Raw genomic sequence first — 15345 nt, 5'->3', positions numbered from 1 at the left:
CTCCTACTGCATAAATTAACTTGGAAGTATGAATTGGAAATCCATATTATAGCAACTAACACATTTTCCTTATTTAATACCAGAAAATTGTTGCTCAAAGTATTGTATCTTGATAACTCACTTTTAATTAACTTTTAATACATGTGTTAGACAAAACATTTTTCTAATTCGTCATAGTCACATCTAATAAATTATAAATTTTTTTTCAATTTAGTTTGAGAGTACTGTCAGAGGGCACTATTTCTGGCACTGGTACTGGAATGCTTGCTCCCATTCATTTGATCTTAAGATAAATATGTAGATTACTTGCAAATAAAGGGGAAGGACTCCAACAATAATAAATAAATTTATGTCGTTGGTAGAAGGTCTTTAACTATGGTTGAACTACTTTCAGGAAAATAACTTCCTAATTATAAATGTTTACTCTGCAATGAAACCGTTTTCAAGATATATTTGTTTTGATCTTTATACTATATATATCTATTTAGAGTAATAAAGAAGTCATAAGTAGTTTTTAGTTAAAAATGATTTCCATAATTATTGTTCGCCTATATAAGAATTTTTAAGTTTCCATAATTGTTGAGAAAGAAATTGTTGAGAAAAAAATGGAAAACTCAAACAAAGGCATTTTCTGCACTGTTTGCGATTTCCATAAAAAATGTCAATAAAAAACAGAAAACTACGCGAAGGGATGCTCACATGCAAGCTTCAAAGGCGGTGTAAATTAAATTTAGCCTCTAAGACACCGTTTTCTGCATGTAAACCGAAAATATATTTACAAGTTTAAGGAAAGTTTTCGGAGAAGTAGTAGAGAAATCGACTAAAACCAACAAGAAATATATTTCAAGCAACTTTCAAACTATGTGAGAAGATAATTTTGCCAATTTTGTTTTAGTTTCCGTGTTTGTAGTTAAAACCTAGCTGAGTCTTAATGGGTTCCTTGTGTGGTAACCACAAAATGGAAGAAGGACTGTGCGAGTGGAAGGGCTCATGCAGATCTTTTGCATGTACACACGCCTAATAGGTTTAAATAAGAATTTAACGTGACATTAAGAAAATGTCAAACAAACCAAGAAAAATTTTCGACTGCAAAAATTTACTGCAGTTTCTGTTTAAGTCGTGACTGTAGATACTTCCAGAGTGAAAAGGGAATAACTTTTATTCACAATCAATTTCGAATCAAAAGTAAAAAAGGAAAAAAATGACTATTTTTTAAGTTTTCCTACACTGACATGGAAAGTTTTAAAATAAATTATCGGAAAATATGTGAGCAAAAGACTTTTTGCTTAAAGAACTTTAATTTAAAAAAGAGTATAAGAAAATAAAATATTTAATAATACATGTGCATATATATATATATATATATAATTAAACTTCAATTATATTCATTCAATATTAAATGAAGTTAATTAGATTGGGTTAGGTTTTTGAGCCATGTGAACTTAATTACAAAAATCTTACATCCTATGAAACAAATTAATAACACTGACGAGTATATGTATGCCGGTGGATAGAATCCTTAATAAGTAGTTTAATTAGACTGTATTATATTACGTTATGTTTCTTACTTAAGTAGCATGGATACTACATATATCTACCAAAAAGTTTTAATATGGTACTTGTCTTTTCTTAGTCGACACTCCTTGGTTGCAGTATCGTATACAAAGACTAATTTATAGGCATTTTAAATACTAACTTAAGGCTTAAATGATAAGATTTAATTGAAAAAAATCAACATTGCCCAACATAAGTTGATATTTTAAAAAGGGTTTAAACCGTCAAGTTGCTTCCTACCTGCATATGTCACTACTTAGTTGTACATTCATGTAATGCTTTCAGCTTTAATGATTTTAAAACACTTAGCTCTAACTTAAGCAGAAGATTTGGTAGATTATATTCTCTTATCATTCCTGTGCAAGCAAATAAATCCTTACTATAGTCAATTATTTCAATATAGCTCTTGTTTCCTACATCAATTTTGCGACTAGAAAACTTTCTCACACCGAAAAACTTAGGCCTATTGTGAGAGGTGACTAAAATCGAGTAAGCATTACCAGATACTGTTTGGATTATACATGGTACCGAGTGAGTCTCCCGTGTGACACTTGATTGTTGGTATTAATCAAGTACCATGGGGCTCAGGGTACAAAGATTCGACTGTCCTGACATATTGAAGTTGATCTATAATAAGACTATTTCGTAAATGTGAATAATAAGATTTATTTTAGATAATAGATTATAGATTGATTGAATTTATGATTTTCATTTGATGTGAAGTTGCGTCTTACAACTGAGTGCTATGCTTCACGAACAGCACAGATATTAAATATTCCTCACTACCACCCGAGGAGCAAACTATATACAAATATTTCATCAGAACTCCTTAAAATTCCAATGACGACATTAATAGTTGTATTATACTGATACATATAGTAAATACTCTGTGGCATTGGATTCTAATGTCTGGTTGTCATGTTAAAGAACTATGCACTCTGTGCTTTCGTATAGCGCAGAAGCATTGATGCTATAACAATATATATTATGTTATATATATATGTATATGAAGAGTTCATTGAAGCATCACTAAGGCAGCTCGAAACTATTGTATCCATGTGAAGAATGGTCTGAAAAGGCTTTCACATGATATTGATAACATAAAGTGAATTAACATCTAGAGTCTTCAATGGCTTGGTTATGTTGTGAGAGTGTATTACATTGTTTCTGCAAACCGATTTTTGAAGAGGTTGCTGTATGATGAAGACGTAGAAGTGATACAGGTGCTATTACAATATATAGTTATTTGAACAAAAGTTTATTTAGAGAAACAAAAGGTGCAAAAATTGCACAATGTCTCAGCAATGATTTATCCAAATAGTATGCTGAAGACGTAGAGATGATAAAGGTTTTATTACAAGATACAATTATTTGTAAGAAAGGTTTTTTAAAAAAATAGAGGTAGAAAAATAGCACAATATTTAAGGACTAATTTTTGACTCATTAAATGTCCTTCGTTAAATTAGATTCGCATGTAGGGTAATGCAGCTAATGAATAAAATTATTTTTATAATTATCTGCATAATATAATATTATATATGGAACTGTAGGCGGTCACAAATCAGATACTAATGTAATTTAATTTCAAAAAACAATATAGTTAAATGTCATTAATTCGAAATGAAGAGGTTTTTCGAACAGTAGTGAAGTACAACAACAAAAACTTTATTTTTTATATTATTTTAATTAATTGAGTTTTTGACTGACCATACAGCTGTTTTGGAGTATTGCCAAATACCCATTATCAGTGGTCTTGGAAATAATTCTTGTATTTAATTATTCGTAAATAATTATTTTTGAGACTGCAATTACCAGGAATCGAACTCGGGTCCTGCCAAATGTGAAGCTCAGAATCAGCTTCGAAATTAAAAAAGAAATAATAATTAATAATTGATTTTTTAATAGATCTTAATCCAAATTTTTGATCATTTTTTGGTTTTTTTGCTGTTTTGCACTATTAATCATTAGTAATTGTACGTTACCTTCATACTTATAAATACATAACCTGATCAGAGATACTAGACATATATGTACTATACGTACCTTACTATACAAAACAGTTATAGTAGGGTTTTCTTCAGCGTTGGCTATATATTTTCTTATATTGAGACGCCAATAGAATGGTTTGCTGTTACATATACAAAATTTAATTAATAATCTTATTTTTATATTATATTATATTTATATATTTTATTTGCATTAGTCTTATCTTGTTTGTTATGTTTTCTTAATATTATCTCTTGTATGATTTTGTCAAGACAAGCTTAATATCTTTAAATTATATAGTTAATTAACTCAATTAACCATTTTGTATTCCTCACTTCATGTACTTTAGGTACATTTTATTTCTTTTATATTTTAATTTTCACTTTGCTTAATTTATTTGCCATAAAATAAAATTAATGTTTTGTCTCTAATACAAGCAGTGAATTGACTACGTAACGCGACTAATTGAAATTAAAACGGCACACAACACTGTTTCGCAGACGGAACGTAAGTGTTTCCGCGCTTGCAACACCGGAAACCAGCGCAGACGAGCGAAGAAGAAAAGTCGGAGAAGGAAATGTACTAATACATTAACATGATTTTTTATCATTTATATGCGCGGCAGACGAAAACGAGTCATTTTCTTTTGTTCCTGATTTCTTTCTGATTAGGCAGATGAACACTTAAACTGGCACATATGCGCGAACACAGGATGCGGAGCAAATTTCAATAGCTGGCAACTCCATTTGTACGCTCGGGTATTGTTCAGGATAAAAGTACACGTTCACTGATTTCAATGTTCCTCTCAAATGCTTTTGGGTCCTTAAAGTTTTTATGTGCATATAAACATTCATAAAACATACGCGTAATTCACATAATCGAAATACCATTTCATTAAATAATGCATTTTATTTGATTTTAACACTCGAACGGCATATTTATTAGCTTCAATTTAAATATTTTTTTTTTTCTCTTCTACATAGCAATTTCATATAAATTTTTTTTTTCACTGCTTTTCTTATAAATTACCCAAGTGAAAACGATAAAATAATAAGAAAAATAATTTACCTTTCTTTAATAAGCTGCTTTAAAGAAAAATAAAATCTTCAAGCAAATTTTATTGTATCTGGTACATTATCCTGTCCTATCCTTCCAAGTACAAACTATTAGAATTAAGAAAAGGAGCTAAAACGTAGTATGTTCCAGCAAATAACCCAAAAAGTAGTAAACTGCTAATGTCCTTTTTACATACTTTGGCAATACTTAAACGGATGCATACAATAATTTTTATTCCTTGGCTTTTGTTTGCTTATCTGAAAACAGTTTGTATTTTTATTGATACTTAATCTTTTTTTATACATTTTTCCATATCCATTCCTATATCCTTTGTCTCTCTGCTCCATATGCACTAATAAAATCACATTTCTTTGTTGAGTTCATATGAGATTTGCTCCTTTTTTATGCAGCAAAACTTTTAATACCCAAAAAATATACATAATGACGTCAAAGTTCATTTACTTCGTTTTATTACCTTTCGATAATGGTCGCTACTGAGTCAATTGAGCAAATAAGTCCTTACTTACACTGCAGCAACTGGAAAAAAGGACTAAGCATGACTTTCATGAACATAAATTCTATATCTGAATATATTGATATGTTTTGATTGATATTAAATGCAGTGTAATGAAGGTTCCAGTATAATAAGGCATTGAATCCTTAATCAATTAGACATAATGTTTTATTGACCAAGACCACATTAGCTCTTATTATTATATTATTTAAAGTTCAATGTTATATTAAATCAAAATATGTTTTATCTACTTTATTTAATATATTAAGACTTATGAAATATTTGATGGTGAAAACTGGTCCTATCAAAAAGTAACAATATATCCAAAGTATCAATAATTGAACGCCAATTATCATTAGCTGTTCAAGCTAAATATAAATTGAAGCTTAAGATAAATACTAAGTCGCCAGTTTATATATCACCATTTTTGATTATTGCACATAACTCAATGCATAAAAAGACGCATATAAAAATTGTATTAATAATTAATATTACCTACATATCATTTATACATACATCAAGTAGATAAAATTTAATAATATCTGTATAAAAACAGCTATTTTTATCAGTTTCTTTCGATTGAGATACCATGCTATCGACCAATTTCTTCCAAAGTATTAAAAAGCAATTACAATAAGGCGCCATAATCGAAATCAACAATTTCAACCTCAGATGGTATCGACATAGAATAAAAAGATGTCTACAGTCTATCTAGGTGGCATTGTTATGACTAGTAGTACTTCAGACGAGGATGTTCCAACATGGATAAGTTGGCAAGAGTGGATTCAGGTCAGCTGTCGCAAGTCTATAGCTCCAATCAAATAACTCAATAAACACTATTTCGCTCATTTGCAGCAATTATTCATAGTGTGTGGTCTAACATTCATGATCTTATGCTTCATCCACTTAAATATCATTGATGAAAAAAAATTTTTACGTTTTCAAAAATTGGGATAATTTAAAACAAAAGTTTCTATATTGAAAATCATATTCATCTATATAGTAATAATTAATTTCTATTAATCAAATATATGTATACTGTCAATTTTCCGCTTAGCTCTATAATTCTATCGGTGTAGGACATCGGCGAAAAACTTGGTCAAGTGTTTTTCGTTCGACCAATTTTTAACTATAAAAAGATATTACAGAGATCAAAACATATAATAATCAGATATTTCAAAGACCGGATTATACGGTGAATATATCAAGACTTCCATCAAGTCTTGTTCAAGTTCCATCAATTTGTACGAAGATATCAAATATATGTGTAACTTAGCATTGTAATGATGGTACACAACTTTTATTCTCTTGGTCAATTCTGTCTAATTTTCTTAAATGCTTCATTCAAGCGGTTAAATTGTGAACAGTAAGGTACTGAATTAACCGTGAAACCAGCACGGGCTGTTATTCACTTCAAATACCACCAGACACTCAACATAACCTTGTTTGTCGTGCATATGGGCCCTTGAAATCGCTTGTGGAGAATTACAGGCTTTTCACCATGAAGTTTATTTTCAGAAATCACTTGATTTCATTGCGCTTTAGCAACCTTTTTATTATTATAATTCCATCAAAAAATTTTTTTTGCGTTAATTCATGTGGTACCCAAACATCAAGCCACTTTATATAGAATGCTATTTTAAAATGATTCTAAACTGTTATGTGGTTAATGTTTAGTGCCTTCGCTATCTGTAGAATAAACTACCAAGAGATAATTTATTGCCAAATCACCTCCAATCCCTGGATATGTCACTGAAGCGGTCTATCAGTGACCAATACTTATCTACAACATCGCTATAATAGCTATAATTAATAGTGGAACTTTGTGATATGGGAGTATAAATAATAACATAAAGACCTGTTATTAAAAACCCATTAAAATAATTTTAATTAAATGATTTTACTTAAGGCATTGATTAAAAAAAGATCAAAATTACTATTGAAGATAAAATACTACAAAAAAAGGAATCAGCAAGAAATTATTATGATTAAGTTTTTTAAATATTAATCATAAAAATACATTTCCCTAATAAATACTAGAAAAATTTATTAGGTCTGTTACACACTCTTTTTTGTAATTTACTTAAGAAGCTTGTCACCCTTTTCACACGTATGTGGTGACGAGTCGGCATAGTCGGCTTGGCTATCGACATTGCTTGTTCCGATTAATGGACAAACATGCTTCATTGTATACGCGGAGTTATTTTTGGAAAAAAAACATATATGTGATATACTATATAAAAACATACTTTTTTGGCTAGAATTTCTATCTAGTAGTTTCCGTTTTACTTGGAATTTAATAAAAAACTAACTTGGTCAAACAAAAAAAATCGAGCTCATATAGAAATAATTTCACTTTTGTGTTACATACAAATTCGGTTAACGAATAAGGTCAAAATTTAGAAATGCCCAAAAGGATTGATTATCACAAATATGGACTCAACAACGACGTTGGTACAAATACTGAGTCACAGGATGTTTGTATTTGTTCCCAATGTACTGGAGCTATCCCCAATGCTAACTTACAACATTTTGGGATGGCTGTAAATCAAACAACAAATCTTGCGACAACAGTACCGATCATTTCTTGTGAATTTCTTCACGTAAATCCCCCACAAGAAAAAAAGGAGCCCTCACTTTCAAAGGCAAGCAGCAAAGGTTCGAAAAACTATGGCTCTTCAAAGAAGATTAAAAATAAGAAGATATTCAGCAAGTTCAAAGCACCTTCTCGAAAATGTACAGCTCTTGAAAGAAGAAAGCGGGTAAAGAAGCGAATGCCGCAATCCGTGATCACAGTCACTACAGGAAATAATTCAGATGAGGAAAGTGATGTCGGTATCAATTCTGATCACTCAATGACTAGTGCAGTTTCGCAGCAAGAGCACAAAAACGCAACTTCTAAACGTAGAAAGGTAGGTATAGTACAGAAAAAGAGACTATTCGATCTGCCAGTGAGTTTATTTGGTAAATTTAGAAAAATAATTCTCTATGTAAACAAAAAAGTATACCTAATTCTAATAAATCAATTCTTCCCAGCCACAAATTAAAAAGAAGCTGTGCGGAAAACGTGACAATCTCAAAAGGAATGATAGTTTGCAGAAAGAGGAGGAGAAGGAAATGGATGATGACAGTACCTCATGCATGTCATCAATACCTGATAAGTCAAAAAACAAAGTCGTAATGCAAGATGGACCCTGTAATGCAACTGCAGCTGCATCCAAAAAGAAGAGCATAAAGAAGAAGAAAAATGAGTGTAAAAAATTTCGCTATTTAATAGAAACTACTACTCCCTTGCCATATGGAACATTCGAGATTAGTGTGGATAAGAATTCAATAACTCCAATAACTCCATGTGGCGATTCTGGTGATGAATTGAATGAGTGCTCTTGCGATAAATGTGAGGCTGGTACTAGTTCGGGAGAAAACAATTGCAAAAGAGTTTCCAATTATAAAATGTTTGTCCAAAAATACAAAAGTAAAAGTGCCTGCAAGCGTGGATGCAAAAAACGTTGATGAAGGAAGATTATGTATCCTTGTTTGATGTAAGTTAGCCACTTTACAGGATCAACTTGAAATTTAAGGAATAGGAAACATAGGAATAAAATTAACGTAGTGGTTAAATAATATATATTTTTGTTTTTGTTTTTAAAGATAAATAATAATAAATTTTTTTGTTTAAAGTTTTTGAAGTTATTATGTCAATTATTGAATTTATTATATTATTGTATAAGCAATATTATGTCTATTTTAATAACATAAAATGATCAATATCAAGAAAAAATTTATAAATGAATGTTTAATGGGATACCTCAGAATCGGATATTTAATCACAACTGCCAAACTTGACGTATTTGATGGCTGAGAACAATAAGTGTTCAATTCTGAAAGTAAGACCTCCATAGCTCCATGGTCTGATAATATTCCATAGGTAAAATAGTCCACACACTAAACTTGTTTCGAGTATTGCCAAGTAAATATAATTTACAACCTCTGGAAATATTTTATGAGTTTAGTTATACTTCAACATTTTTCTGGACTGTAACTGTCATTTCTTCAATTTGTACTCCTCCAAATTTGGAGGATTGATGTTTTGTGATGTTTTGTGACTTGTGATGTTTTGACTTGAAGTTCTCTCAATTTGTTGTTTTATATGATAAATTCATTTTTACTGAATTATATTATACCAGAAGAAATGCATAAACCTCAGCTGCATGTAATTGAATTAACTATTACAGCTGCTCTTGATAGATTTCAGCAAAAATTTTTTTTTTGTGAAAACAGTAAGTAGTATATATATATATAATATAGTGTATATATATATAGTGTATATATATATAGCGTATATATATATAGTGTATATATATAAAGCATATATATATATATATAGTGTATACATATATAGTGTATATATATATATAGTGCACATTTCCATATCTCATATATTTTTATTGATGAAAATATACTTTAAAATACTTTAACACATCAAAGAGCTCTATGGTCAGCAAAACGCTTAATTGATTAATTAACTTAAAAAAAGGTTTTGTTGTTATTGTTAACCATTATTGTTAACCCTATGTGTAATTTAGTTTCGTTTATATATAGTAGTTCCTGTTTTATTGTTATCTGTATTACTCAATTTTGATTTAATTATCCGTATACTCGGTTATTTGAATTTCTCGCTTATTTGCAATAAATGTGCATTTTTGCCAGTGCATTGAGCAAAAACTATTGTCTACAATTCAATATAATTCACATATATGCTATAATGTTAATTTGAACAAAATTGATGTCACTCTATAACTTAAGAGTCACTTGAGAAGATATAATAATAGCAAACAGTTTCCTTGAATGCTTTTAATGTTAAACTTATGAGTAGACACTCTCTATTAAAAATCTTTTCCTTTGATGTCGTGAATCATAGACTTTTGCATAATTTGAAGGCAAAAGTTATTAACATTTTCCATTGAAACCCATAGCCTTGGCAGCCAATTCCAAACAAAGTGGCAATCGATCCTTCATGAATGATGATTTTATTGAACGAAACACGTCTGTAATATACTTAAGAAACTAATTAGCTTAATTATCACAATGCATTTTTATTTCTTTATTAATAAATGTTCAAAGGATAGGATTTTGGAGAAGTGTTGTTTACCAATATGTGTTGATTTTAGTACATTTTGCTACAGAAGTAGTTAAATTTATCTTTATTTTTTTAAATGGCTTAAATGGCTGCAATTTTGTTTTTTTTTTTTATTGTATAAAATATTCACTCTAATGTTTACACATAAATTTTAAAACAACAAACAGGACTTCATATTTCACCGAAAACGCTACAGCTTAAGTGACTTTCTCTGAATTTTTGAACTGCATACGCAACTTTATTATCACAAATCATACATTTTTTCCCTTTATTACCTTAAGTAAGCGAAAATTTTATCGCGTAACAAAATCATAAATTTTAACCTTTTCGTGTTAATGTTTTAGAAAAAAGGAAAAATTACCCCAAAAAGCCTTTCCTACATCCAAAAATTTCTAATAAAGCATAATTTAATGAAGCAGAGAATAACCCACAGAGCAGCAGAAATACTTCCGCTTACGGTAAACAATAGCTAATACAATACACACATAATAAGTGCACACACATACGCACATATAGACATACACACATATAAACAAAAGGATAACAAAACCAAGGAAAAAAAGTGCTACGCAAAATATTTCAAAATGGCAAAAGGGCATATCCGGATGGGTTAACTGTCAAACATATATACAAAAAGGTGAGCTGAGCTCAACCGGCCATATTGGCTGTGACGCTGTGGCGCTGTGACGCTGTGAGGTTAGGCGTGCTTTTCTCGCAATACATCATCAAAGTGCTGCTGGTATTTGGAACGAGCTGTGGCAGAAAAGGCCAACACAAACATATCATATCGCATTTTTAGCCTTAAATAAGGGCTGCGGTATCTAAGTTTTGTATCTCGACAATTTTAACCCTTTTAAGCGTATGCAAGCACTTTTTTAGTGCATATTTAATGTGACTACCATTTGTTGCCACATTGACCACATCAGCAAAAAGCCTCTCGTTCCACCTGTAATCATGGCAACTCGTACCCACACTGCATGGTTAAGTAGATTTTGTATCCTTGCTGATAGCTTGTTAAATATTGCCTTGTCTTTGGCTCTGTGTTTGACTTACTTAACATATACCTAGTACGAGCATAAGAAGCCTTGTTTGCAATTAGAGGCTACGAGCCATACGAAGGTAAATAAAATTACTCGTGTTAATTTCATTGGACTGCTACAATGTATTGAATATGTTGTTTTGTGATGGATTCGTAAGATCTTCTATTTAACTTAGTTGACAAAATATACTTTTGATTATGGCTATTGTTGTCCTAAGTAATATGATTAGCTGTTTTATGCTGCTTTATAAAATCTTATCTCTGCCTGGGTGGGGTGTACTATGGACTTGGCAATAAGTTAGGTCCAAGGATAGCATATTTCATCTAATTGCTTGTCTGTCCTCTGAGTTTACAGCATTTAAAGGTTGCTTTGTCCTTTCCTACGTTCAAGTATTGAAAGCTATTTAAAATTAATTTATTTGACCTTTCATAAATTTACCACAAAATTTTTATTTACTAAATGAGTTAGCAATTTATTTACTTGACTTTAAAGGCATTCAATTTCGTTAGGAAATCAAAAATGATTTTGTAATAAACATTTTAGAGCTTATTGAAGTCCTTTTTGCCCTCAAGTCATTGATGGTGAATTAATAAAACAAAGCTGTACAATGTGCTTCATGCTCGGCTTTTGATAAAATTCTGATTTATTGTGATGTGTTTAAATGAATTTAATTTAAAATGATGAATATGAATTTTTGAATTTTGAGAGAATTTTTAAGTACCACATGTGCATAGATGATTTTAATTTTCACAAGATTTTATTAAATATTTCTTTAGACCAATACTTAAGATGACTTACATAAGTATCTTTCAAGTAGCTTATCGTATTAATAATTATTATAAGAGCTTTTGACATTTTCTTTAATTAATTGAAAATACTCAAAAAGCAGTAGAAAAACAATAGAACTTTTTAATATTGTACTTTAAATGTCAAAAATATAAAAATAGATAAAACTATATCCGAATGAAAGCTCCAACGACTTAAGAAAAATTGTGAAACTACTCTTAGTATCTCATTTGAAGTTATTATGAATAAGTTAAGTAGGATGTACAAAATTGTATAAATGTACAATGTACAAAATGTACAAAAGTAGATCCTACGTTATTATACAATATGCTTTATTGTATAAAAATCAAACAAACCTTAGAAGGCAAGTATCGCATTTGGAGCTATTATGAATGACTTAAAAGGGAAGTATTTTTCGAATATATCATTTAAAGCTAATATGAATAATGCAGAGCGAAGTTACAAAACTGACTCCTACGTAGTTAAAAAAAATATAATGCATACAATAGGTCAGTGATAGGTCAGTGACTGTCAACTCTATTCAACGTTACTGAGGTCCAACTTCAAGCACCGCTAAGGGCAAAAGATTTTATTTTTTTTTATATATTTTTTTTTAATTTTATTTGAAATCTATCCTTTTAAGACAATAGCCAATTTTAACGAATACTTATACTACATAACTAAGGGCAAAAGATAATAAATAAATTAAAATAAATAAATAGGTATTCTTGGTGAATGTTGGTGATTCTTGGTATGAATCACCAAGAATTAACAGTTAATTTTCTTACTATCATAAAATTCAGCTACACTCTGAAAAATCGGGAAGATGATTTCTTAACCAATTTATTCAATTTACCATAAAGTTTTTAAACAATTTAAAAAAATGTCAAATTGTTAAAAATGAGAAATATAAATGAATTTCTAGTATTCGCTCACTCACAATTTGAAGCACACACAGACGCACGCACGTAAAATTGAAAAGGGGATCTTTGGACTTACGACTCCTTAAAAAAATTTAGACTTTAAAGGTATTATATATTCAAAAATGAGTACTGCCACATCAGATGAACGATAATTGTTTCCTCCTTAGCTGAGTCACAACCACATCTAAAGTTAATATGTGATAAATTAAGTGACCTATTATTATCATTGATTCCATAGTAATGAGTAGTTTTCAATTTAATTGAAGCAACTGACTGGTATGCTTCTTGTCTAAATTTGTACAAGTATGTCTTGTAGACTGAAAAAATTCAAACATATTTATAAATATCAGCAAATAAAATTCAAAAGGAAAAAGAAAACAAAAAGAGTTTTTAGACCGGATTATTTTGGCTATTGCTTGAGATTGTTTCTCGCCGCTAGTTTAGCCGTTGCGAGTGGAATTCTAATAACACTGCTAATTGCAGATATTAGCGTGCCGACCCTGTAGCTATAATTTTTGTTGCACTTGCAGTCCAGCAAATTATACATGGACTATAATCTAATTTAATGAAAATTCGTATATTTTATAATATCACTGTGGTGAGTACTTGGCGATACTCGAAACAGCGTTGTGTGCTCTACCAAATTTCAATAAATTAATCTAAAATTCTTGTTGTTGTTTTTTCACTATTGTTCGAACACTTTGAGTTTCTCTTGCTCATAAGACGTTTCATGTTCAACAAAAACATTAACATTAAAAAAAAATAATTCTTCAAATATTTTCAAAAAATACTGAATATAAACATCGGTACTAATATGTAAATAAATAAATAAATATATAAATTAATAAATAAATAAATAAATTAATAATAATTAAATAAATAATTTCATTTATTATGGACTATATAATATTTTAATTATAACATAATGCTAATATATTAAAATTATCAATGTATTAATAAAATATTTATATAATTTAATTATAAACAAATTTATATATTAAATAAATTAAAATATATTATTGTTTTAAAATGTTATTAATTGTTACTGAATAGTGGCGACTGATTGTTCATTATTTCTTTAATTTCTAATCTAAAGGTACTAATAACCAATATCAAATTCTTTTCTAACAAAACTTATTATATATCCTTTTTTATGTATTATCTATAAAATTTGCACTTATATAGATATTTTAATTCATTGTCTTGAGAAAAGTATTTTTAAAGCTGTGCCATTAAAAAATTGGTTTAATACTTTAATTTTATTTTTTATTTTATTCTATTTTTTTTTTAGTTTACTTTTTTTTATTTATTTTGTTATTTTTATATTTTTCTTCTTCCTTGTTTTCTTATTTTATTTTTTTAAATTTAAAAATTTTTTATTAAAATCCCTCAACTCTGCATTTTAAGTCTACCAAAATAACAGCTAATAGTATCAATAAGTTCCATTTACAAAGGCTTACATGCCTTATCGCATTACATTTATCCTTTTTTAATGCAATTTAAAATGTGTTAAATATATTTGTCCACTAGAAAATTAAAAAGTCTTTTACCCAAAATTGAACTGAATTTAACCCTTCGGAACACAAAACCGGCACCAACGACTAAAAAATAATAAAATCAAAAAATTTATCTAAAGTGGCATTAAAAAAAATATCTGCTGACAATTTGTGTGAACAGCTTTAAAATGATTTTAAAGGATATGTAATGACAAAACGGCTTTTGATACTATTTTTACGGTTACAAGCCTTTTTGGCTTTAACCTAATTTTATTGTTATGCCCCTCCACCTCCCCCCCTTCATTCCACAACCGACATTGTCGGGAAGCACACTTAAGAAGTTGAGGAAATGCAAAAGCAATTTTTATTGAACAAAGGAATTATTTTTTTCATTTTGTGTATTTATCCTTCCTTGCGGTAGAGGAAATTGACGAAATTCTCACTTTTTATGGGATCTTAAGAATTTCCAAAATAAAATTTTTACTTGAGGCAAAATGAAATAAAAAAAAATTCAATAACTTTTTGCTAAATTCTTTGCAGCTTTGAATGCCATCTGCTTAATATATTCGCACAATACTCTAAATACTTGATAAAATTAAATTCCATTTTTATTCCTTACATGCTTCCTCATATCAATTCGACATTATCAAAACTTTGACTGCTTATTCATAACATTAATCGATTATGCGCTCTTATCTAACCGACATCCTCAAATACCTACTCAAATTTCCTCGCACTAAGCCTTCTGCTCACAATAAAATTCAAATTAGTTTCGGGCTATTATTATCAAGTCCACTTGCTTACTGCATTATCGGCTGTGCGATTTATTGGCAATGAGTTGGCTTTGGCT

At 29.5% G+C, this 15345-nt stretch overlaps 1 protein-coding gene across 1 annotated transcript; it reads left to right on the top strand.

The window, feature by feature from the left end:
• Positions 1-7452: 7452 nt before the first annotated feature.
• Positions 7453-8747, top strand: LOC119670053. The gene is made up of 2 exons (XM_038080162.1): positions 7453-8022; positions 8147-8747. The coding sequence occupies exons 1-2, from the start codon at positions 7516-7518 to the stop codon at positions 8621-8623; spliced, it is 984 nt and encodes a 327-aa protein (XP_037936090.1). The 5' UTR covers positions 7453-7515; the 3' UTR covers positions 8624-8747.
• The last annotated feature ends 6598 nt before the right edge of the window (positions 8748-15345 follow it).

Source organism: Teleopsis dalmanni, chromosome 1 (genome assembly GCF_002237135.1).
Source record: "Teleopsis dalmanni isolate 2A chromosome 1, ASM223713v2, whole genome shotgun sequence".
NCBI classification, from domain to species: Eukaryota; Metazoa; Arthropoda; class Insecta; order Diptera; family Diopsidae; genus Teleopsis; species Teleopsis dalmanni.
The sequence above is the reverse complement of the archived record's forward strand: the minus strand, read 5'-3'. Positions and strand labels throughout refer to the sequence as shown.

What these genes read in the sequence shown, in the direction of transcription:
- LOC119670053 (XM_038080162.1), top strand. Translation starts at nt 7,516, where the DNA reads ATGCCCAAAAGGATTGATTATCACAAATATGGACTCAACAACGACGTT. An exon ending in CAACTTCTAAACGTAGAAAG is followed by an intron (nt 8,023 to 8,146) that starts GTAGGTATAGTA and finishes AATTCTTCCCAG; the next exon opens with CCACAAATTAAAAAGAAGCT.